At 41.8% G+C, this 22,899-nt stretch overlaps 1 protein-coding gene and 1 long non-coding RNA gene across 3 annotated transcripts in view; one reads left to right on the plus strand and one right to left on the minus strand.

The window, feature by feature from the left end:
* LOC147915125 (uncharacterized) overlaps positions 1 to 10,298 on the minus strand; it is a 58,187-nt gene extending 47,889 nt beyond the window's left edge. The window contains exon 1 of the long non-coding RNA XR_015554430.1: positions 10,241 to 10,298. This is a non-coding gene — a long non-coding RNA (uncharacterized LOC147915125). The remainder of the gene's footprint in view (positions 1 to 10,240) is intronic.
* Positions 10,299 to 10,787: 489 nt separating this feature from the next.
* Positions 10,788 to 22,899, plus strand: part of NECTIN3 (nectin cell adhesion molecule 3) — a 147,661-nt gene continuing 135,549 nt past the window's right edge. For both annotated transcript variants that reach the window (XM_087439575.1, XM_087439574.1), the window contains exon 1: positions 10,788 to 10,957. In XM_087439575.1, coding sequence (XP_087295701.1) covers positions 10,795 to 10,957 — 163 coding nt within the window. In that variant the 5' untranslated portion in view covers positions 10,788 to 10,794. The remainder of the gene's footprint in view (positions 10,958 to 22,899) is intronic.

A 22,899-nucleotide genomic window follows, 5' to 3' on the forward strand; every position in this document is an offset into this window, starting at 1 on the left:
ATAGCATTTGAAAGGGTAGTTCCTTCACTCATTGTCAATAATCCCTCCAGGGACAAAACATTTAATAGTTCTGAAAGGTTATTTTATCAATAGGCAAAAGAATCAGTTTCTCAGGGATTTCTCTTATGTTGTTATAAATACAGAAATTGGCAGAAATGACATGTTAGTTTCTCTAGGTGAGTTGTATTGGAAATGTGAATGTCTACATCTTTTTCAATAATATAGTATATTTCACAGTAATTTAAGTAACCATGGAGATAGCTATGGAAATAGATAGGAAAAGACAAATTCAAGGAATTAAATGGATGGAACTCTTATGAAATGTGTAAAGGGCAGTGAATGGCAACAGCTAAGCATTAAAGTATTTGATCACGAGAGGGATAGAACTGATTCTCTTTACAAACTGGATGGTAGCTCCTCAATTTAGTTCTATTCATTAGGTCAACTCCTTTGTTTGGCGTTTTATGCCCATAACAGAAAGACTGTAGGGTACAAGAGGGCATCAGAGCTATCAGCAGTCTGTTATCTTTAAAGCTGGTTCCTGATTCTGAAATTGGATTTTAAGAATTTTAATACTCAAAGTGTTTGATCTGTTTCTAAGAGGTGAATTGTATCTATGCTCTTCCATCCTCGTCTGCTTAGAAGAGAATCATCTCTAGTTTCTGATTTGTGGGGGAGGGTGGAGACGAGGTTAGTGTCGATGAAATTTTAAATTTTTGCTAAGAGAGAGGAAAGGGTGACAACATAAGTTAAATTAGAAGGCAATTGGGCCGGTCCCGTGGCTTAGCGGTTAAGTACGCGCACTCCGCCGCTGGCGCCCCGGGGTTCGGATCCCGGGCGTGCGCCGACGCACCGCTTCTCCCGGCCATGCTGAGGCCGCGTCCCACATACAGCAACTAGAAGGACATGCAAATATGACATACAACTATCTACTGGGGCTTTGGGGAGAAAAAAAAAAGGAGGAGGATTGGCAATAGATGTTAGCTCAGAGCCGGTCGTCCTCAGCAAAAAGAGGAGGATTAGCACAGATGTTAGCTCAGGGCTGATCTTCCTCGCAAAAAAAAAAGAAAAAAAAGAAGGCAATTGATGCAATTCATCTAGGAGAGCTTCAATTTTTTCAGAGAAATAAGCAGCAGTATTTTCCAATGGGAGTGCACGGGCTAAGGAAAAGGATGGAGGCTTGAGGAGAAAGGAAAAGATTTGGAGCAGTCACTGTAAAGGTTTCAATAAAGATGACTATAAGAGTTGTTGAGTAGCTTTGAGAACCTGAGGGTAAGTTTGATACCGTAAAATTTCAGAAATTATAACTAGTGCCCAGTTGCAGTTTTATCAAGCAACTCCTAATCTACGGCAGGAATGCTAAATGTGGTTAGTGAGGGTCAGCAAAGCAGACAAAGGCTGGTGAGTGCATTGTTGAAAGTTTACCATGCAGTCCAGTCTGGATAGGAAGGCAGAGAAGCCAGAATAGGAGTAACAAATTTGTAGATAAGTGTTAGAAGACAAAAATTGGAAGACGAAGAGTAAATTCAACAGTAATGGTATACTGGTAGGAAAACAGGCAGCTAAGTTAGAAAAAGCTCTTCAATGAGAAATTCCCACAGAGACCAAAGGTCCACGGGAGGTTGAAAAGTATTGATTTGTCAAGGACTTCAAGTAGAAGCAGAGTAAAACAGTGTACACAGAGGTTCGAAAGAAGACAGGTTGTTGAATGAAAGCCACAGAACAATGATCTAGAAGTAGATACACCCAGCCCTGTTCCAGGTGGCATGGGAAGTGGGAAAAAACAGAAGCTTTCTGTAGAAGATGATGCAAAAGGTCTTAAATTTTAAAAGAAAAATCCACGTTATGTTTATGAGAAGGTAGGAATGTTAAAGGCAAGGATACAGGGATGTTTGCTCATGGTGGAACAGAGATTCTAAAGAGTCTCATGAAGAAAACAAAAAGACTGGTCAGGAATGGAGTGGGCCTAGGGTGGTGTTAAGGCAAGCTAGATAAGGTGGTTAGAAGTAATGCTGAGTTTTATGCTAAGGTCCTTGAGTGCTGGTCAAAGAAAACTCCTATTTCCTCTCTACTCACACCAACTTCTGACACAAAATGTGTGTGTGTGGGGTGGGGTGGGGGGGCTTCCCACACCAAACAATTTTCCAACTGTCTAGACCAACTGGGTGTCCTACAATTCAATTTTGACACTACCTGGAGTTAGCACAGACCCCACAGGTTAAGGGCCCAGTCCCACAAGATTGCTCCCATTTCAGATGCCAATCACAAGTCCCAGGTTGTCACCTGTACTTCTGACCAACTTGCTACACATTTAAGGTTTCCACAACCCCCTCCTAGGTTTCAATATTTTGCTAGAAGTCCTCTCAGAACTCAGGGAAACACTTTCATTTACCAGTTTACTATAAATGATACAACTCAGGAACAGTGAAATGGAAAAGATACAGAGGGCAATCTATGTGGAAGGGGAGCAGACCTTCCACGTCCTCTCTGAGTGCACCACCCTCCCAGCACCTCCATGTGTTCACCAATCTGGAAGCTTTCTGAATCACTTCCTTAGAAATTTTAATGGAGGATTCATTATGTAGGCATGATTGATGAAGTCATTGGCCATTGATGATTAAGTCCATCTCCAGCCCCTCTCCCCACCCTGGAGTTTGGGGGGGTGGGGCTGAAAGTTCTAACCCTCTAATCACATGGTTGGTTTCTCTGGCAACCAGTCCAGGATCCGCAAAGAGCCACCTTATTAGCATAAATGCAGATATGGTTGAAAGGGGCTTATTATAAATAACAAAAGCCACTCCTCTCACCTCTATCACTCAGGAAATTCCACGGGGGTTATAGGAGTTCTGTGCCAGGAACTGGAGAGACAAAGATCAAAAATTTTTTTCTCACAATTATATCACAATTAGTTTTCTACTGCTGCTGTGACAAATTACCATAGACTCAATGGCTTACAACACAAATTTATTATCTTACAGTTCTCTAGGTTATGAGTCTAACCCAGGTCTTAGCTGGCGACAATCAAGGCTTGGGCAGAGCTGCAGTCCTTTCTGGAGACTCTAGGGGAGAATCTGTGTCTTTGCCTTTTCCATCTGCTAAACATTGCATATTCCTTGGCTTATTGTCTTTCCTCCATCATCAAAGCCAGTAATGGAGCGTCTCTCTGACCATTTTCTGTAGTCACATCTCCCTCTGACGCTTCTGCCTTCCCTTTTGACTTTTAAGGACCTTTGTGATTACAATGGGCTCACCTGAATAATCCAGGATCCTCTACCTATTTTTATTTTTTTGCATATTATTTTGTGTGTGTGTGTGTGTGTGTGTGTGTGTGTGTGTGAGGAAGATCAGCCCTGAGCTAACATCTGTCGCCAATCCTCCTCTTTGCTGTGGAAGACTGGCCCTGGGCTAACATCTGTGCCCATCTTCCTCTACTTTATATGGGACGCCACCACAGCATGGCTTGACAAGCAGTGCCCACTTAACCACTACACCACCAGGCTGGCCCACCTCTACCTATTTTTAAAGTCAGCTAATTAGCAACCTTAACTATTTGCAAACAATTCTCTTTCGCCGTGTGACCTGACATATCCGCAGGTTTTGGAGATTAGAATGTGTATATCTTCGGGGGACCATTATTCTGCCTACCACAAGAGGTACAGTGCAGAGGTTTGTAAGCAATAAAGAAGGATGCTGAGTTAGCACAATCTGGTTAATAGAAGGCAGAGTTGATCAGAAGTAGTTTCAAGATTTCAGTTGGAGGTGGGAACATGAGCCTTATCAAAATTCCACTCCCAGATTGCTGATGATTGATATGCAATTCCTAAATCTATGTCTAAAAATACTAACACTGCTACTAACTACTACTACTAACAACAACAAAAACTAACACCTCTTGGGCTTTCTACATCAGGCCTGTTCTAAGGTCATTACATGAACTAATTTTATCCTTTGACAACACTGGGAGGAAGGAATAATCATTTTCCCTATTTTCACATGAGGAAACTAAGAGAACTGGTCACTTGCCCAAGGTCGCAAAGTAGAGATCTTGACCTGAAACCCAGGCAGGGGAGCTCCAGGGCGTTTAAGGTTACATCATACAGCCTCCCTCCAAGCAGCTGTCTAGGTTGGGAGACTTGGATAGCTGAGGAGTTTCTGTTTGGGGTTAGATACCACGGGGTACAAGTTAGAAACAAAGCTTCAGGCAATTAATTAGGGCAGGATCTGTTAAAACATGAATGGTGGTGTAGGGGTGGGGAGGAATGTCTCTTCATTGTACTGAACCTACACAGACGCCAGATTTCTTTAGTTCAGTTCCATTTAAATACAACTGGAAAACCATCCACAAAGTTACTCTTTCTTTTCCTTGCCTTCCATTCAATAAATATTTATTGATTAATGACAATATAAAAGAAACTGTACTGGACATTACATGAACCTGAGACACAAGACAAAGGAATAATATAAAATAGAAGTATATTATAAAATTTGCCCGATAATTTATAAAACCATCAATTACCTTATTGTAACCTTTGTCATTTGATCCCTCCCCCCATTTTCTTCTCCATGATCTCTCTTCTTTTAATATCACTCTGCCTGTACCCATGTTTTCATTACCTTCTTTTGAGTGCTTCTCTTTCCATCCTTTGTCATCATTTTGCTCATGTGTCTTTTGCCTCTTGCTTCAGCTGCCTAGATTACTATCTCTTAGCTAGCCACCCCATATTCAAACTACTGTGGAAAGAAACTCTTGTTTTAAAACCCTAAAATTCTCCTGAATTCATTTTCTGTTTTCTATCTACTTTATCACTCCTCAAGTTCAGATTTTCATTCTCTCTGCTCCTCACAACTTTCTTACTAAATTTCTGCTCATAATTCTCCCAAATCCCCTGACAATCCATTCATCCTCACCTTTACACTGTTTTCTGAGTTTTCTAGCAAAGCTAATCTTGTCATTCCCTTACTCAAAATTCTTCAGTAGTCCCATGATCTACCAGATGAAATCCAAACTTCTTTATAAGGTTTAAAAACTCCCTGCCTACCCACCTAACTTCATTTTTACTCTTCCCCTAATTCCCCTTTGCACATTACCCTCCAGCAGCAGAGAAATACTTACGGTTTCCAAAACACATCATACTCTGTAACCTTTCACCTTCCTCTGCTGCTTCTACCCCCCTCATATGGAAAACTCCTAGTCATTCTTGAAGACTGTTCAAATGTTATCTTTGCAGTTAGGCCTTCCCAGTCTCTTTCAGGCACACTTGAGACTCCTCCTCTGCTCTCTCCTATACTGTGCATCCTTCCATTGTTTGCAAGAATATTGTTATTGGTATTTGGGATCAGGACTTGGATTTTTCCATTCTCAACACCCATCATAGACTCCTGCACATAGTAGCTCAATCATCTTTGCTAAATTAACCTACCATATTGCTATGACATAGCTCTTCTTCCTGCCTATCAGTCCCTCAAACTGTATTCTTTGGAATCCTAGTGTCCCTACAAAAGAGTTACATTATAAATATATTATAGATTCATATTATAAACAGAGTCAGGCTTTAGATAGCTGTGTGAAATGTATGTTTGTTTTTATTGTAGGTTTAAGAGAGAAGTCCAATTCTTCTTTTCCTATATAATCCTCTTATCTTCTAGTTCCATAATGAGTCTCAAGTGCCAGCAAGCCGTGTAAAATGAAATAAATCACCTAAACCACCTAAAATTAGAAACTTCTATTTGTTTTTACCATGATCTAGATGAGGAACATCAACAAGAAACACGAATCATATGTATATATGATTAAAACACCAACATAATTATCTCCAAATTTACTTATTTCATACTCGCCTCTGCCTAACCTGAATTACTGCCAGTGAAATAGAACAAATTTTGCTCATTTGCTTTATTGCTTTTATTTACATTAATTGACAGACTGATGTTGGCTCTGTGATTTTAAACAGTTTGACAGAAAAATAACTGTTACAAGGGAAGGTTTTGGGAAATAGTCACTGAAAAATAGAGCATTAGTCAAGGTTCAATCAGGAAAACAGAAACATCCCATGTTCCCGAGGGAGCTTAGTAATAGAGTATTGTTACACAGAGGTGGGAGGGAACCCACACCAAAAAGGGGAATACTGAGATGATCCAGAGATAGGAACTGTAGAGAGCCTTTACCACCCTTAGCGCTGGGGGAGCAAAGGGGAAAGTCTGGGATATTAGAACTCAGAAGCTCAGAGGAGGGATCCTCTGATGATGGTTTGGACCTTGGAGAAGTGGGCACCGCCTAGCTGGTGCTGGTACCTCTGAGGGATCATGATAAGTCTGGTTCTTAGAATGTTAAAGAAGTGCGAGGCTGGAAACAACTGCTGACGGCAGGGTGAAGGGCTATCACTGCTGAGGTGACGCAGATGGGAGCAGGAAGAAACCAGAAAGGACCAAGCATCTTCTGCTCTACCCCTGCCTCCCACCCCTCCTCCAGTGGCTTCTGATAGAACCTACCAGGAAGCCAGCATGCAAAGGAGACATATAGTTTCCAGAGCCCCAGCCCCAGTATTACACACCGCAAATGTGGAAGTATGAATATGGAGTGGAGAGGTGATAGCTTAATAAGCAGCACTAAGAGCAATTAAATCGAGAGTCTTAAGCAATGGTCTGTTAGAGTAATCATCTTCCAGCTCAACAAACTCAGCATGATCATATTCTCAAGACTTTAAAAAATTAATATGCTTCTGTTGAGTTGTCTGCCATTAGACAAGCACTCGAGTATGCTATGTCACCATACTTATCATTTGATCCTCCAGTCTGGGACCTGTATGGCAGATACTGTTCTAGGTCGTTGGGTTTCAACAGTGAAAAATAGATAGGTCCCTGCCAGCCCTAGTGGAACTTTCATTCTAGTGAAGGGAAAACAGATAATAAATAAAGACATAACATGTCAGATGGTAAGTGCAATGGAGGAAATAAAGCAACTTAAGGGGGATAGGGATTGGGGGTGGGAACAGCTCTTTCATATAGGGTAGTCATGGAAGGTCTCAATGACAGAGTGAAATTTGAGCAAAGACCCTAAGGAAATATGAGGGAGAAAGCAGTATGAACATATGCGGGAAGATCTTTTCAGTAGGAAATAGTTGCATTTGATAAATGTGAGGTTGGTGAAGAGTTTGCAAGTGGGTGGACTTTTTTTGTGGGTTGCAGCTTGTTTTTCACTATTCGCACAGTTCTGCTTTAGAAGACTATGAGTCTAGCTGGATAACATTAACTTATTGTCAAATATCATACCAAGTTCAAACATTCCACAAAGCATTGCTCATCTCTTCCACTGAGGGAAAAGCTATACTTCTTCATGCAGCAGGTTATAAAAAATTTGCTGATGGTAAGGGGAACTAGCTGAAGTACATAATGGCCTATCTCTACTATAACATACTTCCTTTGTTACAGAGTCAGCTATGCAATTCTAACAATAGTCACAAACCTTTAATTTGGATTATTTGAGAAATGTAAGATGTCCAGCACTATACATGATTACTCCTTTGTTAAGATGTCAACCTTTGTTTTTTGGTTAAGAGTTAATGAACCTTGATTACTGGCCAACAGTCTTTGAGGCAGAAAGTGGGATGGACACCATCGGTACTCTTAACTCAAAACAATGAAATCATTGTTGGCATTAGGATCATGTTGCTTTTTGTTCAAATCATTTTTTTCTCGGAAAATACATGCATACTTTGGATTCAATGGTGCCAGAAATATTAATAAGTTAGCTATAATTATTTCTTCAACTAGTTTGTCTCTCAAACAATAAAGGTGAACACACCTGTAAAGTTAGACAACCTAAAAATGGTATAAAACCGAGTAAGACTCTCATGTTAAAGGTTTAAAAAATCAACAATAATTCTGGTCCTTGGGAAAAAAATTAACACATAATGTAAAATCTTTTTCTGTAGCTAGTCATAATTTCCAACAGGAAAGTGGAATGTCTTTGGGTGGCCTGGGTTGTCTGGGGGTGGCTATGTCTTCATTTGAAGAGAAGTGATTTAAGACTAGACACTTAGAAAGTAGAAATTTGAGTTACCTCAGTAAATTTGTTTTTAACTTTAAAAGGACTCTTGAGAGGTCAGTGGTGCCCAGTGGAAGGCAGGAAAACCATCACCCAGGGCTCGTAGTATTTGCACTTAACCTCCGTGCCTAGGTTCCTCCGGCTGTCAAGTAGGGAATAATAGTAATTGCTACCTTCCGTGGGAAGTAAGCGTGTGCTTTGACATCCCTGGGTGAAGATGCTATATCAACACAAATTATTATTATTAGAACATAATACATGTATGCACATAAAACACCAGCATGGTGCTCTTTTAATGCTCATGTAACATCTATAAATACAGCTCTTCTATGATCTCTCTTCTCTTTAGGTCAGAGGAGAATATATTCATAGCATGCCACTAATCCAATTTCTCAAAATATGGAGGAAATATATTTCTTAAAGCTCCATATCATCCTTTTGAGAAGCACTAAACCTGCTAATCCCTCACGGTCCCTGTAGCAATCCCATGATGGCCCCCATATTAAACCTTTGGCATGTTTTCAAATGTTGGCTAAATTACTTTTTCTGGAGACTGGAACCGTCAGTGAAAGGCTGGGGGAATGAAATTGGCTAGCGATATTAAAATTTCGGTTGTTTAACATTTAACTGAGTATCAACAACGTGTTAAAGTGCTATCTAAACAGATAATTAGCTAGTCGCTGCGCAGTGGGCTCTCTCTAAATTTAGCAGTGAAATTAGGTTTAGGGAATGCGAAAATAGGAAAAGAAATTTTCTCAAGGGAAAACGGTGGTGTCAGCACAGCTGAGGAATGTCACAATAGCTACATGTCGTCAATTATGATCATCATCAGGGGATCACCCGGAGCGATGCAGGACAAGGTTTATTCACAAGAGCATCCCGAGGATAGGTGATGGAAAGGAGTGGCTGCAGGAGGCAGGCAGGCTTAGAGAGGGAGAGAGAAGAGGAATAGGGTGGAGGAAAAGAGGTACCAAACCCAGAGCAGGCAGACAGGATGAGAGGCGGAAGTTAAGAAAGAAAGAAGAGAGGTGGGCAGGAGTAGAATGGTGTATAGCCGTGGAGGTGAGTAAAACATTGTGTAAGCCAGCGGGTGGAGGGTGGGAAGAACCTAGTGATTGAAGGGGGAGGACAGCGTGATCTTGGCGGCAGGCAAGCATTAGTTTAGTAGAGACAGGCGTCTAAATCCTTGTTCGACTTTCTTATTGGAGCACATTTGTGGCTCTCTGGTGGAGATGGCAGGACCTACATACAATTAATGGTGTCAGGACTGAGGACGTATGTCCTCCGCCTCCAGTCGCCCTCGGGACAGTCCAAACTGTCCACCACCCCCACAGAACCGCCGGTGGCTGCGGCGCCAAGGTCAGGCCACCAGGGCTGTGCTTGGCGGGGGGATGAAGAGGGCAGGGCGCGCAGCCATCTGGGGTGAGGGAGGGTCGTGGTGGATCACGGACGCTCGTCTTACAGGCAAATGTTTAATACTTCCCGAGGTCGCTTTCCCGCGATCAGTTCAAAGGCAAGCAGGCAATGAAAATAAAATTACACGTGCGAACATGCAAATGAAACAAAACCAAAGAAAAACACCACCGCACTCTAGGCGCTCCGACTGGGGAAATCCATGGCTTCCTGTTGCCAGTCGCCCGGCGAGGACAGCGGACAGCCCGGCGGCCGGAGACGCAAGAGCGAGAAAGCAAACCTTCCGGGGCCCCTCTCCTCGCCCGGCTCCGCTGACCCTTCCACCATGCTGCCCTCCTAGAGAAAGGAGCAAGGAAAACGCCCGTGCAAACGTGCCTCGGCGGGCTGGGGGAGTGGGCTGGGGAAGAGGGCAGCATTCGGCGAGTACAGCCGTCCCGGGAAGCAGGAAGGAGGAGAAAGTCTCTCCTTTCAGCCCCCTGCGCCCCCGGCGAGGACAGAGGGGACTAGTCTAGAACACCGCGTCCAGCTTCCCAGACCTTTAGCATGGGCAACGGAAGGGCAGCCTCATTCTGCCTTCCCCTCCCCATCCCCCCGCTCGTGCCGGGTCCAGACAGAGGGAGGCCGCCTCCCGGGCGAGGCGAGCGGCGACCACGACGGTCCCGCCGCCCTCCGCCTCCGTCTGCGCCGGAGCCGCGCTGGACCCGCGAGGGGCGGAGTGGGCGAGACCATTGGAACCGCTGGGAAGGGGGGACGAGGCGGGAACGAGGGGCGGGGCCTACTAACCTGGTCCAGATTTCTCCGTCCTTTCTAAAGCCCTGCTGTGGGAGAAACCCCGTTATCAAAGTGGAGAGAAGAGATTTTTTTTTTTTGAAAGGGGTGGAGCGTGTGTAGGAGGGCGGGGTGGGAGGAGCCGCGGCTGGCACTCCGGGATCAGACGGGAGCGGGGAGTTGCGCGGGGAGGGTGGGCGAGTCCCGGCGCCCGCTCGGAGGGTCGGCTTCCTCTCCCCCTCCCGCGCGGGCCGGGGTGGTGCGTTCCGAGTTCCCAGGAGTTCGAGGCGGGCGGGTGCCGGGGGGAGGGGAGTGGCGGCGGCGGCGGCGGCGGGCGGCTCCCGCCTCAGCTTCGGCAGTGGCGTCGGCGGCGGCGGAGTCGAGGCAGCCGCGAGCGCTCGGCTGAGAGGCAGCCGGCGGCGACGGCTCGAGAGCTGGGAGTTGGGGGCGCGCGCCCCGGACCTTCCGCCGCCCCACCGCGGCCGCTGCCGCCGCCGCCGCCCAGAGCCTGAGGCGCGGGGGCCGGGGGAGCCGGGGGGCGGGCGAGCGGGCCGGGGGGAGGGTGGGGGATGGCGCGGACCCCGGGGCCGGCCCCGCTGTGGCCCGGAGGCGGCAAAGCCCAACTTTCCTCCGCCTCTCCCCCCGGGGCCGGGCTGCTGCTGCCGCCCCCGACGCCGCCGCCGCTGCTGCTGCTGCTGCTCTTCCCGCTGCTGCTCTTCTCCCGGCTCTGTGGTAGGTGACCGCGGCCGCCGGCGCGGGCGGAGGGCGGCGCGGCCGGGGCCCGGGCGGCGCGGCGGCTGTGTTCGGCGGTTGGCTGCGCGAGCGGGCGCCGCGGACTTTGGGTGGAAACTTTTCGCCGCGCCCGGGGCGAGGCCGCGGAGGGCCGGGGCCGGCGGGTGCGGGGCCGTCCCCTCGCGTCCCTCCCTCCGCTCCCCGCGCCGCCGGTCGAGCTGACGGCGGGGTCGGCGGTGGTGCCTTCTGCCCGGACCGGAGCTGCGTGCGCGGGCTTCTCCGCGGTGGCGCCGGGGACCGTTACTTGCTCGCGGCGTCGCGGAGGCAGCCGAGAGCGCGGACTTGCGGGCTGGGGCCGAGGTGCCGGGATGCCGTCTGCCGCCTCCTTTTTCCCGGGTGAAACTTGAGCTGTGAGCCCGGATACCTTTAGGGACCGGAGCCCTACGGAGTGAAGCCTTCGCGTCCCCACCCCTCCTCGTCTGCCGCCCGGGACGAGGCCCCACGTTAGCCCCCTCCGCAGCATCCCCTGCGGTCCTTGTCCTCGGTCCTCTGGCCCCGCTCTGCCCGGGCAGCCTCTCATCGCTTTGCATCGAGCCGGTCGCTGCCTTCCAGTCTGTGGGACGTCTCTCACCCTGTCCGCGTTTATTTTAGCAAGGCGTGTTTGTCCTCAGGACTTCGATTTACGTGTTCAATACCTGATTGCATCTACTGTGCCCCGGCTGTTCTGATCAAAACAACCCCCACGTCTCTTCCCCATCTCTTTCCTCCTTCCTGGTATGTTCCAGTTTTCATGTCACATTTGGGAGGTAGTCTGTAAGTTCTGTTCCTAGGTACTGGAGAGTAGAAGCCTCCTTGTTAAGGATCGTGTAAAAAAAAAAATCTGCCTTTCATGCAAGAGAGATGGACGTAAGTGATCATTAATGGAAGGCGGTGGTTTGGGAAACTAAGACCGCCAGTCTTTGGGGATTAGCTCTGTCTTTTGGTAATACCGAACAGTGCAGGACGTTAGTCGTTCGAAGACTCTTTCTTGGTGGAGAAGGTGGAGAAGCAGAACTTAAGCTTGCTCAAAGATTGGTTTGCCTAAGACATTTTTCCTAGTACATACAGCTGCTGTTGGATCTCAGTGTTTAAGGAAATCTTAAATGAAACCAGAAGTTTGACCAGTATTTATTAAAAGGAGAGATGTGTGCGGATTTCTTGGGTAGTGGGATTTAGAAGAAAGAGAATCCTGTTCCTGGTAGGTGTGTCAGGGTAGTTGGTTATGAGGGAGGCAAAGTTTTCAAGAGATTGAGTGCCCCTTGCAGGTGGAGAATTTCCACTTCCAATTCGCCACCACGTTTCAAGCACTGTAATGAAAGTTTCTGATTTACAGCGTATAGTATGATAAATGGCATGTTATCTGATCTACATTGATTCTGCAGCCCCGCGCCCCAGATGTTTAGTTCTACGACCCAATTTTTGATGCTATTACCTCTTTAAATTGATGCAAGATTCTAGACTGAATTTGTGTACTGTTCTTTTCCATTGAAGAGGATGGTGGATTACAATCCGGTGGGAGGAAAGTTGGAGGGGGTGTTAACAGTTTACTATCCTGACTTAGATTGTGTTAAGGACTGAGAGAATATTATTTGTACTTTGAATAAAGGCTTATCTAGCTAGGCAAAGCCCTATGGAAAACTGAAGCTGGCTAATATGGACAACTAATACAGGGAAATAGAATTTGGGGAAGAATTTCACAGTGTGCAAGTGAAGTATTAATTACTTTTTGAAGGAACACAGTGGTTTTCACATGGAAGAAGAAACTTTTTATTTTAAATAAAATTTCTTTAATACTGTGCTGTTGGAGGGATGGACTTGATATTTTACTTTAGAGTCCTGAAAATTCAAGCAGTATAGGCAAATGGACTGTGATTTAAAGAAAGTGTAAATTGAAGTTATTAGGGTCAACTCTGCTTGTAGTTGTAGAGACAGACTAGCTTTGTGTTACTGTGCACTGCTCATTTGAAGAGCTTCCTTTTTTGGCTTATAAGTGTTATAACACCCTAATTTGTGAATGCTTATGACAGGTTTTTTCCATGAACTTTTCTCTATTTTAGAATTCAGTCTTTGAGTAGGGCACAGTTGTTGTGTCTTATGGATGCTTAATAAGTATGGAAAGAAAATTTTCTGCATATAACCTGTTTGTTCATCTAGCATTCATAGTATGCCTTACAAGCCAGACTTACAAGGTTTGGCATGTACTAATACTTGACTAAGTAGTCAGTTTTAGAGTCGAAGAGATTTTTAGGCTTTAAAGAGGTGACTGATGATTTGTTAATCTGAATGCTTTACTTGTTTTTATCACATACAGATTTTTTTTTTCCTTTTTGCTGCTATTTTTGATATGCTGCTTACATTTAGCATGGCCTTAGGTATGCTCCACTTCTGCAATATCATCTATTAGCACAGGATAATTTTTATATCATGTTAATTTGACTGCTAAAAAAACCCTCTCAACAGGTAGACTTGATATTTCAAAAGCTATGAAAAAAATTACATCAGATTTGCTGTTTTGAGGGTGTACATTAATGTCTTATTTGAAGAACTGAACTTTTAGAATGAGAATTTCACAGGTTAACAAACTGTCAGTTTTATTTTTTTTTTTGTCTAAGAAATTGCTAGGTACAAGGCGACTAGATTTACAACACCGTGTGACTTGATAAACTTTATTTAATTCTGGGATTCCATATTTCTTTGTGATGGCAATAATCAATTCATAAGTGATCAGATTTATCTCACTTTTCGTTTCAACATTTTTCTTGAGGTGTAGAGCATATTAGCAGGGATATGGTTTTAATGTAAGAGAAGGTAGACTATTTGACCTTTGTAAGTTCCTGTTTGAATCTAGGATTCTACAACTCTTTCCACTTTTTCAGCGAGGTTTTATCTAAAGATGGATGTTTAGAAGATGATGGAAAAGAAGAGCTAATGTGATATTGAACATTTAACAGCACTGTCAGTACTTTCTATATCCCTACCACTTGATAGGCACTTGGGGACATAAAACATGAATAAGGCAGAGTCCTGGCTTCAAGAAGCTTACAGCATTGTGGTAGACATAAAAGAAGGAGATGATTATAGGACAGTTCGGTGTTGATGGTAGAGATCTGCTTGAGGTACTGTGGGTTGCCCAAAAGAGGGATACCGAACCTGTTAGGTAAAGATAAATGAATGTGAACTGAGAAAAGAAAAATTACTTTTTAAAATATCAGTTGAGTCACATCTTCTTATTGAGATTAGACATTGTGGTAGGTGGTACAAGTTTGTTCTCTGTCTCTGCACTTTATGGTTTAGATACTAACTAGGCAGTTTGATTCTGAAAAAAGACTGCCGCTTAACTAGCTGTGTGGATTGTTGGCAAGTTATTTAACCTCAGTAAACTTAAAGTTTCTCATCTTTTAAAAAATGGATAATATTATCATCTTGCCTATAGAGTTCTTTTGAGGATTAAATGAAAGAATAAAATAAAAGCACTTAGCAGAGTGCATGGAATATAGTAAACATTCAAATGTTAGCACTTGTTATATTGCATATTATAAACCAACCAGCCTGGTATTCATCATTCTTAAATTCTATCCTGATGTCTTGAATAATTGAATTTTCAGGTTAACTGACTTGGTGTATTTGAAGTTTACATCTTTATTTTGAGTGTACAGCCTAGTCAGTGCTCTTTAAATATTTGTTAAATTTACTTCAGTTAAATATACAGATGACTAGTTTTCAGAATATTAGGATACAGTGAAATTAACTCAACTGTGTGGTTGTATGGAACCTAGTCGAATCTTCCCTTAATAATGTGGATTGCATTTTAGAACTTGGCAGTTCCATTAAGGTCACTTAGAATGCTAGTGATTATATATAAAATGTGGAATTGAAGAGGGGAATTGCAGTTTCGCTTCTACTTTATCAAGTTACTGATAGTATCAGGTTGGAGCCTGTAATACATATTGCCCATATGAATCTTCTGCATCATAAACAGATATAATTGGAAAGTGAACCAAATTTAAAAGCAAGCAAAAAAGACGAAATCTTCCTTTCTTGCATTTAGCTACAGCATCAGAAATAGGAATTGGAAAAAGCTGGGAAATTATGTATTTGTGGTGTGTGTATTTACTGTCTTACCTTGTTTATGTCACTTCTTTTTTTTTAAAATTTTATTTATTTATTTTTTCCCCCCAAAGCCCCAGTAGATAGTTGTATGTCATAGCTGCACATCCTTCTAGTTGCTGTATGTGGGACGCGGCCTCAGCATGGCCGGAGAAGCGGTGCATCGGTGCGCGCCCGGGATCCGAACCCGGGCCGCCAGCAGCAGAGCGCGCGCACTTAACCGCTAAGCCACGGGGCCGGCCCTATGTCACTTCTGCTTACATATATTTATATGTATGCACTTAGATCCACTCAGATCCAAAAATCTAAGCGCCATTAATGTCATAGTTTTGATTACCTTTTATATGTTTATCTAAAATTGTCCTTAAAGTCTTGAACCTATATCCTTTCCTGAATTTCATAAAACTTATGATTTTTATTTACAATAGGATCTGAAATAGTTTAATCATTTATTTAAATAAAATTTGTTGTGAATCTTTATCAAGGGTGAGCTTTAAGCTTTTTCCTAAATAACTCACTTATTATAGCATAGGTCATTAATTAAAAATTTTAGGGCCGGCCCCGTGGCTTAGCGGTTAAGTGCGCACCACTCTGCTGCTGGAGGCCTGGGTTCGGATCCCGGGCTCGCACCGACGTACCGCTTCTCCAGCCATGCTGAGGGCGCGTCCCACATACAGCAACTAGAAGGTTGTGCAGCTATGACATACAACTATCTACTGGGGCTTTGGGGGGAAAAAAAAATTTTAGTGAGAGCTGCCTCCTATGAGTCTAGATATAGCCATATTGTAGGTACCATAGTGGTTTTAGAAAGGATATTGTACTGCATACTTATATTGTGAATTTTACATGTTCTCTTTAATATAGCCTCCAGAGAGATTGTTTTTCTTGCAAGTCTATTGACTGCCCCACCCTCATTCTCCTTATTAAGATGAGTAGGAAAGAACTACCTGTTGCATTGTGAGTAGATATTCGTAAACTGGAATTTGAGTCTTCTGTAAAAACATACCAGCTCATAACTGAATTAAGGGGCTAAGAATTGACAGTCTGCTTTTCAACACTTCAGATGATGATTTTGTAGGTGTAAGATAGTTAATTATACATGTGACTCTATAGATAGGAGAGGTTATAATAGTTTTTTTTTTTAAACTTTATTTGGTTTCCTTTAACTTTAATGGTTAAAAAAAAATCAATTTTGTTCTTATTTTAAATAGGTTGCTGTTGGCACCCAGTAGAGGTTCTTTAGGCTCTCAGCCTAGGTTTCTTTATTTCTTCAGAATAAAATTTAAAAAGGGGGGAGGGGCTATAAATCATTATTCTCAGCTAGCCAGGGTTGGGCAAGTAGGGTGTGTGGTGGATTCAGATCCTAGTTACTAGGGAATCTGTCAAAACAACACTCCAGACCCCACTGTGGACTCACTGGACCAACAATTTTTACAAGAGGAGTGGGGAGTGGAGCCTGGGGATTGGGGCATTGTGTTTTGAGAGACATCTTCAGATGATTGTTTCTTTCCTCGATGGGTCCTATTTATTACAACAGTTTTGTTTCAAGAGTTGAACAGCAAAATCAAATTTAGTCTAAACCAGCACTATCCAATAGAAATATAATGTGAGCTATTAACATAATTTTAAATTATCCTGATGCCACATTAAAAAAGTAATAAAAGAAATAGGTGAAATTAATGCTTAATATATTTTACTTTAACACAATATAACCAAAATGTTATAATTTCAGCATGCAATTGATATTAAAAAATTGAAATATTTTACATTTTCTTTTGTAGTAAGTCTTCAAAATCTGGTGTGTATATTACACTTACGGATGGTTATTTGGACTAGCTGTATTTCATGTGCTCAGTAGTCAAGTGGGGCTGGTGACTACAGTATTGGACAATGCAGGTATAAGCTATTCATGGTCTCTGATAGGTTATACCCTTCTCTAGTCCTTACTCGTAAGGCTTCAAATTTTGCTTCCTACCTAGTCAAAATCTGAAGTGCCCAGTTTAAGATTAATTTTCTCTTTGAAGCCTTCCCTCACCACTTCTTGCCTACAGTGAATGAGCTTTTCTTCTTTCTAAAGTAATTACTCTTTATATTCATTACTAGTATTTAATTATTAGTTGTTTTGTGATGTGTGCTCTTTGTGGTAAAGACCTTGCCTCAGGCTTCATTGTATGTATCATAGAATAAACACAAATTATTTTTTAAAGTATATTGATTTTAACGTTTGCTTTTTTCCCCATTAATAACTGTTTAAGGAATTGACCAAATTTGTTATACCATAAAATAGTATCAAGAGATACTTGGACTAACCATATAACCCCCTCATGGAAAGTCACTATGTGTATTAGATTTATTAGTGGTCTAAGAAATTCTTCAGTAAAATATCCTGTTTTAGAAACTAATTAAATTCTTTTTTGTGTAATACCTGTTATGTTGCAGAAGGTGTGTTGTGCAGAACACACTATACATCCTTAGAGAGGTTTGTATACTTGATATTATTCGTATCTTGACATTATTCCTATTCCTACCTTCCAAAATAGGGGGAAAATAAATATATTGAATAAATATATATATTTATTTAATAAATTAGAAAAACTTGATAGGTTTTAAAGATGTTGTTTGATGAGATAGTTCTTCATTGGTTTTTCTTTTTTCTAAAAATTATTTTTGCTCTCTTTAGTTTTGTTTATTTATTCCCCATTGTCTAATCATTTTGAATTTGAGGTGTTTGCAAAATTGACTTTCTGGGAGGAATACAGTTTTTCCTCTTTGGTATTGCAGAATTGGCTGTGTATTATTTACCCCAGTATATATGTAATTTAAGCCGCTTCTGTGGGATGTACCTCACTTTGTGTATAACACATCTCATTCTGGTTTGAGTTTTAGGAATAAAGTGGGTAAATTTAAGACAGCTAATTTATTTTGTAATGGAAATATGCCAGTGCTGTTATTGGAAAGGCATGAAAAAACCAAGAGGCAAATATAAAAATAGATGCATACAGCTAGGACTCCAACTCAGCCTTTGAAAATGTTGTATATAATTAAGAGTATGCTTGGCCCTTCTAATGGCTTCAATTCAGACAAAAAACAAAAATATCAATGAAATGTTAGCATTGGTAAACTGTGGTGAGATCAGTTTCATGTAGTAACAGTTTCTGTGAGTTATCCATGATAGACATGATTGTCATTACTAAAATATCTTAGGCCACCATTTTTGAAACTTATTAGTACGATTTCTAATTTAGTCATATATACTGTGGGCTAGATTAAGATTCACTTCACAAGTATCCTGTCACTATGAACTCCAAACTCCCTTCTAATCTGATTTAGATTAGACATAGTTATTCATGGCTGTAAGTTCAATTTAATACTAAGACAGTAAACTATCTAGTTTTTAAATCTGCTTAGAGATACCCTGGTTCCTTTATTTTAAATGCAAAATTTAAAAACTTCTCTGTTTTTTTATATTTATTTTTTAATTGAAGAGACTCAAATGGGAGAAGATACATAGCTTAACAGTTCTATCCTTCTCATTAAGGACGCAGGGCTAGAACATCATAGGATTTCTCACTGAAGTGTGAGTCTGCATATGTTAATGGCTGTAGCAGCTACTCTAAATCTCTGATTTCTGCTTGTTAAACTTAAAAGAGGTAAAAAATTACCACTGACAAAAACCTTGAGAAACATAAGCAAATAATACAGTCATATTGAATATCAACTTTTATAGTAGTTTCCTCATTCCTATAAGCAATTCTAAGATTATAAACAGATGATTATTTTGATGATACAGTTTCAGTTGCCTAGTTCATATTAAAACCGGAATGAACTTTAATGTTGAAATAACAGTAAGGAACTCATATTCTCTTTCAAGTTGTTACCTTCTGTTTGTTGTACACTAGTACAATGTCAAAAGATTTATTTATTCTTTTAAAGCTGGAATAACCCCTACAGTTGACTGACTGATTTTGAATAACAAAAAGAAGGCATATCAAAGTTAGAATTAGTAATGTTAATAATAAAGTCATCTATTCTTTCTTAGCAAGAAATAAGACTAGTTAGACTATTGGCATTCTTTTCTTTATTTAAGCTAGATTATTTTTACACTTTTCAATGGAAAAACATTTTCAACTTTTAGATTCATAAAAGAGTCAGCAGTTATGATGGCTATTTTGAAGCCGTGCATTGTTTATCAAACTTATTTTTTCATATGAATGTGGGCCTTGATACATTTCGATTATATTTATAACTGATAGTGAAAATGTTTAAATATACAAGTAGCTGGTGAAATTTGTATATAGCATGCCGAAATTCTCTTGTGTTCTAAAAGCTTTAATCCTAACAGCATCTGTTAAAATATAAAAACAAATCTGAAGTTCCCTAAGAAAAATACACATTTTTCTTTGAAGATTCTGCTGTTGCTTTGCTGCCCTCTACAGTCGTTTAAAATAGTCACTCTAGATTTTTTTCCCATCAGATGATTAAAATATTTCCTTAACCTGTGAGTGTTAAATTTCAGGAGTGGGTTGAATGATATTTATTATTAAAATATCATAACGTTTATTTAGTCATAACAGTTGATCTATACCTGTAATGCAGAAAATAAAGGGCTTAGAAATTGGAGCGGGGGATAGATTGGGGACTATTGAGCATCAATCGAGGAATAAGTTACCTCTACATAATTCCTTCTCCATAGTGTATTTTTCATGCCCTTGATGATGTCTGTGGGATTTTTGGTGTGGATCCTAAAACTGGGGGAGAAAGACCCAGCATCCTCTGTGATTTGCTGAACTTAAGCCAACCAAGTGCTAGGTAGTATAAAGGGTACCACAGTGGAATAAGACATGGTGGCTGCTCTGAAGCTTATAAACCCATTAGTAAAACTAACTGCATGTTAGAATATATACATAAAAAAGGATATTTGTAACAACATACCAAGTAGTATGATTCAGCCTGAAAAAAAATCACTAATGCCTGGAAGAGTCAAGGAAAGCTGATTAGAAGAGATGAAGGTAGATTATTTTGAGCTATGTCTTCAAGAATAGATTAGAGTTCAGACAGGTAAAACAGGGTTATTTCAAACAGAGAAGAGAATGTTTATTAAAACACAAAGCATCGGTTACACAGGACTATGCTAGGCCCCTTGAAGTCTTTGCCCTTAAGAAATGTAAAATTTAATTGTTAGGAGATTTGGAATTAAAAAATTGCGTGTGAGTGTGTTTGTTTTAAATCCAGTTACTTAACCTCTCTACCTGTTATGTTTCCTGTACAGTTGGCTAAATAATACTTCTTTTACAGAGTTGCTGTGAAAATTAAATGAAATACTTCTTAAACTGCAATCAAGTGCTTTACAAATACAACTAACAATAATGCAAGGGAAATGAATTGTCTTAGAAATATAGACAAAGTGTGGGATTATAGAAGAAAGAGCAGTTTAACTGGGAATGGAGGAAGACTTGACACAGGACCTGATTTTCCAGCTGAACCCTGAAGGAAGAGTTTAGATTTCCATTTGTGAGGGAAGGTCAGTGAAAAAGAGGACATTCCAGGCTGAAAAGATTGCTGGACTAAGGACTCTGTGGAAGGATTTAATGTTCCCATGTGGTTCAAGCATGAGCTTTATGGAAGGAAGTCATGGATTTTTAAGTACTTTGCTGATGCTGAGAAGATTAGACTTTGTGTGGTAGGCAGTGAGGATCTTTTGAAGGCAGGTAACTACTGATTGTGATTTGAGAATATTATATAGCTCTGACAGCAGTGTAAAAGATACGTTGGGGATATGAGAAACAAGCAAAAGGGAAAAACCATTGCAGTCATCCATGAGAAGAGAGGATTGTGGAGATAAATGGCAGTTTGGCAGAAGAATTTGAAGAGAGGTTAGATCTGAGAAGTAGATTACGTGGTGTTTGAATATTATTGTGAGTGGGGAAGGAAGAGTTGGATATGAACTTATGTTTCTCTGTTGAATGACTAGAAAATGATGGTAAAAGGATTGATTAATCATTTCAGTAACTTTTTGGAGGCATTTTAATTGCAGTGCCTCTGGGGCATATTTTAGATCTGTAGTTGGAAATTTGTTATGAGAAAGTAGGGGATAGGATGTGGAATTGGGAATTATCAGGATTGACGTCTTTGGATTCAGTGTGCTGTTTGAGAGAGAGAGGAGGCAGATGGGGAGGAGAGAAAGGAGGGAGAAGAGAAGAAAGAAGGGAGGAACGGGAAGTGGGGAGAGGACTGGGAAAAATTTTCAAGATTGAGGTGTTTTTGATTGGATAAGAGGGAAGGAGGGAGATAAGAAATAATCTGGAAAAAAATCTTGATAAATAAACCAGTACATTTAGTAGTTAAGAGGAGTGCATTGATGACTCAGCAATTTGGTAAAAGTGTTTAGGAGAAAGAAGTCAAATTCCAAAAAATTTACAAATGAGGGGATAGTGAAGAAGTAGTAGGGTAGGGCCTACTCTTGGGAAAGTTGAGAAAGAGAAAGATGAGAGAATAATATGAGGGGGAAGAACAATGTATCAGTTGTTATGGACTGAACGTTTGTGCTGTCCCAAAACTCATATGTTGAAGTCCTAACTCCCAATTTGATGGTATTAGAAAAAGGTTCTTTTTTTTTTTTTTTTTTGTGAGGAAGATCAGCCTGGAGGTAACATCCGAGGCCAATCCTCCTCTTTTTTGCTGAGGAAGATTGGCCCTGGGCTAATGTGCCCATCTTTCTCTACTTTACATGGGACCCCGCCACAGCATGGCTTGACAAGTGGTGCGTCAGTGCACACCCGGGATCCGAACTTGTGAACCCTGGGCTGCGGAAGCAGAGCGCACGCACTTAACCGCTTGCATCACTGGGCTGGCCCCTAGAAAAGGTTCTTTTGGAGGTAAGTAGATTTAGCTGAGGTCATGAGGTTAGAGCCTCTGTGATGGGCTTAGTGCCCTTATAAGAAGAGGAAGAGACACCACAGCTTCCTCTCTTCACCATGTTGAGGATACAGCCAGAAGGCAGCCATCTGCAAGCCAGGAATGGTTCTCACCAGAACCTGACCATGCTAGCACCCTGATCTCGGACTTCGTATCCTCTAACACTGTGAGAATATATGTTTATTGTTTAAGCTACCGAGTCTGTAGTATTTTGTTATAGCAGCCTGAGCTGACTAAGACATCAGTCAAGGTACTTAATTACAAACATCAGAAACTTAATTTTGGTTAAAACCAAGTTTATTGGAGGATATTGGGTGGTTCAGTTATGGAAATCAGGAACCAAAGGAAGCTAAGGCATCTGGAACCATATCCAGAACCACAGCCAAGATAATGTTGAGAGGCAATCTGTCATGGTCATTGCTTGTTGCCCCTTGAGACACTGGGTATTGTAGCTTTGTCTCTTACACTGGTGTTGCTGCTCTGAGAAACTGGATATTGTTGTTGTCATGGCCCAAGAGAATATATTTTCTGTGGGTGTCCATTGCAGAAAGTTGAAGAAAAGCTTTTTAACTTTTGGGAGGAGACTTCTCTGTCTTTTGGAGTGGGGTGGGAGAAGCACATTGATATGGCAAGGTCCAGAGACAGAAAGTAAGTGGAAACGTTAAAAACACAGATGAGAGGGGGCTGGCCAGGTGGCGCAAGCAGTTAAGTGAGCGCGCTCTGCCGCGGCGGCCTGAGGTTCACCGGTTCGGATTCCAGGCGCGCACTGATGCACCGCTTGTTAAGCCATGCTGTGGCGGCGCCCCATATAAAGTAGAGGAAGATGGGCATGGATGTTAGCCCAGGGCCAGTCTTCCTCAGCAAAAAAGAGGAAACTTGGC

The sequence above is a fragment of the Ceratotherium simum genome, chromosome 15 (genome assembly GCF_057802395.1).
Source record: "Ceratotherium simum simum isolate JZ-2026a chromosome 15, ASM5780239v1, whole genome shotgun sequence".
NCBI lineage: Eukaryota > Metazoa > Chordata > Mammalia > Perissodactyla > Rhinocerotidae > Ceratotherium > Ceratotherium simum.